The following is a 6,224-nucleotide window of genomic DNA, read 5'->3' as shown; positions in this document are numbered from 1 at the left end:
TACATTCCCTTTTTGTTGTTACTTCTTGTTTCATACAGCAATTGTAGTGACTTGATCACTGAGCTTTGCAGATCTCTGCCACAGGCAGACTATTTGTCATCCACTGAATAATGTGCATGCACAGTTTTTCTTGGGAAAACATTCTAACTATGTATGCTTATGCAGCAGGTTCTTGGTCAGAAAGTGTAACAGTCATACATATAAACAAGCAGAATAACAGTATAGATGGTGACCTTTAAAAATAAGTCATCACTTGCCAAATAACTGAACAATTTTAAACATTATTTACTTATATTCTGTACAAAAGTAAACAATTCACAAAAATGTTTACAATTATTGTATACATTTTTAAACCAAATACTTTTATAGCTTTTCTTTAGAATCTATTAATACAATGGCAAAGAAAAAAGTGACAAACTTTAAGAAGCATTTGATGGTCTTTGTAAATAGTCAAAAATTTAGCCCATGTTAAACTTTTGGCTTTTAACAAAATGTTCCTGTCTGTTTCTAGTGCAACAACATCTCAGCTTCTATACTGAGGCTTTTTCCAGTTGAAGCCACAGTTGTAATATACACATGTAGTGTCTCTCAACAAACTACACAGAATGTATGATTATGTCACCCAATTAACTTCCAGATACACAATAATTCACATGTTGAAAGAAAGAAAGAAGAAAAAAATGAAGACTACACAAATAATAACTAATCTGAAGAAGAAATGTCTCAGTATGGATGCCAAAACATTGTCTCACTCTAGAAAAAGGCAGAAGTAGTCCATTAAAAGCAAAACTCTGTCATGTCTACACTGCCTAAAATACTCTTGAAACCTCGTGTTAAGGTAATGTTAGAATTCTGTTTTGGCACAATATAAAATTTTAATTCCAGTTGACAAATGAATTCTAAGTATAACTTACATCATTTTGGAGTTCATCAATTGACTTTTCTGACATTAATATGGCTAATATAGATGAAACAATATCATCAACATCAAGCCCAAGTAAATTGCTTGAAGGATGAGCATAGTACTTTTTTACTTCGTGCTCTAACCATCTTTTATCAAAACAAAGCATTTTTTTTTGTCTTTTGCTTTCTTCTTTATTGTTATCTTTTCTAACAGGCTTCTCAAGATCTAAGGTAAAAAACAAATCCTGCCTTTTTGAATCTTCTTGATCCCAACTCAAAATTAAGCTACTATCATCAAAAGGTTGATATCCAACAAATCTGATCTTATATCCAAATTCTTCAAATTCTTCTTCACCAAAATTATTCTGTTTCAGAAAATTATTTCTTTCCTTATCCGGTAACCACGAAAGCATCTTTCCAACAAGCTTACATGCCAAAGTCGCTATAGAAGATGAAAAGGATCCAAACATTATTTGAAGCTGTAGCATTTGCTTATAACCAATCAAGTTGCAGTCCTGAAAAACCTCCATGAGGTACACAGCAGCACTCTCTATCATTTCTTCAGAAGACTCTGACCCAACTGTATAAAAAAATAAAAAATATTGGGTAAATTGAGCATAATATAGATTTCCACTACAATAACAAATCACAGTATAGATTACTAATTTGTCATCCACAAATATAGTGAAAAACTACAAGTAATTTAACACTTAGGTTTTCCAACATACAACATTTACTTGCTTATTTATGGTACGTAACAACAAGTACTCTTGTTTTTATGTTAAAGCTATATTGTACACTCTCAAGAAATTAAAAGATAAACTTTATACATCAGTAATCATATAGAATACAAAGGTGATCATGATGGCCAATGAATTAACAAGGTAAGCAAACTTTAAGTTGAATACAAACTTTTCAAATTAATATAATGCAGAATGGAGCTTACCAAGTTTCAAAACTACCCTAAGTAGTTAACCTTCAAACTCAGGCTGAAAGAGTTTAGATCATTAAGATCCAGACTTTCAGTTATAAAAAAATAGAACAGAATATGCATGTGCGTGTCTGTCTATGATTTCTATTTGTAATATAAGAACCACTTCTTTTCTATTTGGTTTTGTGCTACCTTGCCTTGTTAAAAAAGATTGGCACGTGCATGCACGTGGGTAAGATAAGTAATACCAAGGTGCACAACCTCAGGGTCCACTTAGCATGGATGCAAAATTTGATAAGATTAAGTAATACCCAGGTGCACTCCCTCAAGATCTACTTAGTGTGGGAGCAAAACTTCAGGTTTCTAGGTTCTTTCTTCTTGGAAATATAGTGGTCACACTTCTTTTCATGTGTTTTTTCACCAGCTTGTTTTATACAAAAATGCTCATGTGTATGTGTGTACCCACATCAATAAGTAATTATACCCAGTTGAACACCCTCAGGTTTCACTTAATATGGGTGCAAGCTAGCAAAGGTACTCGATTTATTAGGTTCATAGTGTGTGTATTCTGAACCCATTTTAGCATAAAAGAATAACCTATATACTGTTGCTGCTAAGTAACATAGCATAAACGCCATTGGTGGAATGCATTGTTACTAAAATGCACTAGCTTTTCTATATATATTAGAAGTTGTTATATTAGGTCATCAAGAAATTAATGTCACTTGTTTTTGAATGAAAAACCCAAACAACTTGTATATATCAAAACAAAACCTTTATTAAATGAAATAGTCTCCACTCTTATCAATGATGCTTTTCCACATTACAGTCAGGTTGTTTATGTCCGGATTAAAGAATTCACTTGGCTTTGAAGCAAAAAACATGTCAATGTCCTCTTTAAAACCTTCACATTTGCATAGGTCTTCCCATTAAGATGGTGTTACAGCATATGAAAAAGATGGTAATCTGATGGTACCATATCTGGAGAATATGGTGGATGGGGGAGAACTTCCCAACCCAAGTCCATAATCTTGTGTTGCACCAAATGTGCCGCATGTGGACGTGCATTGTCATGGAGAAGAACACCTTTCCAACTGACGAGTGAAGGGCGTTTCTGATGAAGGGCTTGATTTAAGCATTCCAGTTGCTGACTATAAATCTGTACATTGACAGTTCGCTGTGGATTGAGGAGTTTGAAATGAATTACTCCTCTGATGTCCCACCAAATGCAAAGCATCACTTTCTGCAAATGGAGTCCAGGTTTTTGGGTCAAAAGTAGTTTTTGTCTAGGTCTGAGCCATTGTTTTTGGCATTTAATATTTGCATAGAGAATCAACTTTTCATCACCAGTGACAATTTTGTCCAAAAACGGTTCACACGCATTATGTGCCAGAAGAGATGAAGAAATGTTCACACATTGGAAACAATGATCATCGGAGAGTTCATGAGGCACCCAAACACCTTCTTTATGGAGTTTTCTCATATTCCTTAGATGTTTACATATTGTTTTATGAGAGACATGCAATTTCAGGGCCATTTCACGAGTGTGTTGCCTTGGATTAGAGTCGACAAGCATCTTCAGAGCATTAATATTAATTCCAACATGTCAGTCCGTTTCATCACAGTTTTTAAGGCTAAAGTCACCTGAACAAAATTTGTTGAACCATCATTGACACTTACAAACATTCAAAATATTTCCATAAACTTCTTACATGTGTCATCACTATAAAGGATTAGAGTATACTAAACTTTATACACCTTACACAGGCTACACTAATGTAACGTTTGGGCAGTTCGTTTAACTATTATATGTGATGTAAATTTTTGGGTGGGTGGGGTGTAGTTAATGGAAGTGTTCCAAAACGCGACATTAATTTCTTGATGACCTGATATAAGGAACAAGTTATTTTCTATGTGTTTTTTTGCTAGCTTGCCTCATTACAAAGATGCTCACGTGCATGCGAGCACACAGGTGGATAAGTAATAATACCCAGTTGCACACTTTCAGGGTCCACTTTGTATGAAAGCAAATTTCAGGTTTCTAGGTTCTTTGCTCTTAGAGCTATGGCAGTCACATATTATTTTCTAGGTGGTTTTTTGCTAGCTAGCCTCATTAAAAAGATGAATATAGTTAAAACCACATAAACAACAAAAATTTCAAGATTTTTGTACATTTATATTTAAAGATAGAGCTCTTTGCCATATCGTACAGCTTACAACAAAGGTGCATGTGCAGGATTCAAAGAAGTTGTGTGCATAAATGATGAGCATCAAAATTATAAGCAAAATTAGATCTATTAGATGAAAATAAAAGATAAATAAGTGATGAGGAACCTAAAACTCCCACTTTCTATTTTCTCCCTAAAATCCACAAAGATGGACAATCGGGCCAACCCATTTCTCTACATTAACATATACATACAAGACTACCATCTGACTACTAGTATAAATTACAAAGAAACACATTCACACAAATACCTACACATCAAATCTTCCCACCCGTACAGTAACAAAAAATCAATACCATATTCATCATTTCTACGACTACACAAACTATGTAGAGATGACAGCAACCATAGATATAAATTCTAAGACATGAAATCCTTTTTTCTTAAAAGACACTACCCTGATTCTCTCATCCACAATGTAGCCACCAAAGCTAGTTCATATACCCAGGAGCAAACACTCAACCTACCAAGAAAGAACACACCAATTGCATTCCAATTGTGCTAACAGACCAACAAGGAGATCAGAGATATTATAGTAAACAATTACACAATACTTACTGAAGATCCTACAATTAAATCTCTTTTCAAAGACCCACCCATTATTTCTTACAGACATGACAAAAACCTAAAAGAAATCATAGACACAGTAACCTTAAACAAAAACAAAATATTACAGGCACTTATACATTTAAATGAAATAGGTGTCACATGCCCACATATAACAGCACTACACATATAAAAGGTAAAAACACAAGTTTTGGCATAAGACAGTTCTTTACATGTGCCACTAAATGTACCATTTGCTATATAATTTGCAAAAGATGTAATAATTTATACATTGGACAAACAAGTCCCCGACTCAATGATGAAGGACGAGAACATCTAAATCATATTTAGGTGTATTTTGGTTTTGCTCCAACAGACATTCACAAAAGAGAACAACTAGAAATGAGATTAATCTACAATCTGGGGATCCTAAAACCATCTGATTTAAATGAATGCTTTTCTTTCCTGTAGATTTCTATTTTCCATTTTTTGTTCAAATTTTATTTGCTAACTTGTAATAGATATGTAATAGATATAATTTTAATTAAAATTTTCATGCTCAACATTCCAAATACTACGCATGTAAGTTCTTTGAATTCTGCATGTGCCTTTTTCTTTAGCTGCACGATGTGACAAAGAGAGCTTTGAAACGTCATCCTTCTTTAAATAAAAATATAAAAAATTTGTTGATTGCTCAATCTGTTATTTAATTTTGTCCTTAAAAAGATGCTCAAATGCCTGTGTGCACGAATGTGGATAAGTAATAATACACAGGTGCACACCCTCAGGGTCCACTTAATATGGGTGCAAAATTTTAGGTTTCTAGATTCTTTCCTCTTGGAGCTGTGGCTGTCACATACATGGTTTTTTTGCTAGCTTGCCTCATTAACTCTTTTCAGCATGGGCTTGGTCCCTTGGACCAACCTCATAACAATTTTGTACTTGTTATAGTATTCATGCTATAACTTTTAAATTAGTAAGCGAATGGTAACAAAATTTGGCAGATTATCAGTAAACGCTACAATGCTTTCATATGCAGAATATCAAATTTTGTTTTATTAAGTCTTAAGTTTTATAAAGCAAGTTTTCTCATGTCTGTTTTTTCTTTTTGCATGTTGCCTGTCTATCACACAAAGTAATATTCATTTTAAGATTAAAAATACTTTTATCACCAGAAAATTTTGAAATTTCATATGCAAAATCTTTATAATGTCCAGATAGTTATCAAACAGTACTTAAGTAAAAACTTTATATTTCATCTGTTATTATTATCAGTAATTAATCTCTGTACAGGTTCGGTAGATTTGACCGCTCTCGCAACCACTATAAAAAATCAGGAAATAAATATAAATTATGCCTCTTTCATTCAAGAATGAACACAAATCATAACACAAAAATATAAATGTTTAGACTAAATAACTTAAATCTCATAACATTATACATTTATATATATTTAATTTTTTTTATTATATTGACCTTTCAGCCGTGCCTGGCTAACAATACAGACGTTACAGTGATGCAGCTCATGTTCACTCATGTTACTGTATCAAATAACATAAAACTGACCTTTGGTCTGTATGAAGTAACTTGTCTTGGCTGTGTTTTAGTAGACTAGT

At 33.2% G+C, this 6,224-nt stretch overlaps 1 protein-coding gene across 1 annotated transcript in view; it reads right to left on the bottom strand.

Moving 5' to 3' along the window:
• Positions 1–6,224, bottom strand: part of LOC106456962 (activating signal cointegrator 1 complex subunit 3-like) — a 266,949-nt gene that overhangs the window by 229,866 nt on the left and 30,859 nt on the right. The window contains exon 4 of the mRNA XM_022382757.1: positions 915–1,483. Within this exon, the coding sequence (XP_022238465.1) occupies positions 915–1,483 (569 nt within the window). The remainder of the gene's footprint in view (positions 1–914; positions 1,484–6,224) is intronic.

The sequence above is a fragment of the Limulus polyphemus genome, unplaced genomic scaffold (assembly GCF_000517525.1).
Source record: "Limulus polyphemus unplaced genomic scaffold, Limulus_polyphemus-2.1.2 Scaffold275, whole genome shotgun sequence".
Classification (NCBI taxonomy): Eukaryota; Metazoa; Arthropoda; class Merostomata; order Xiphosura; family Limulidae; genus Limulus; species Limulus polyphemus.
The sequence above is the reverse complement of the archived record's forward strand: the minus strand, read 5'-3'. Positions and strand labels throughout refer to the sequence as shown.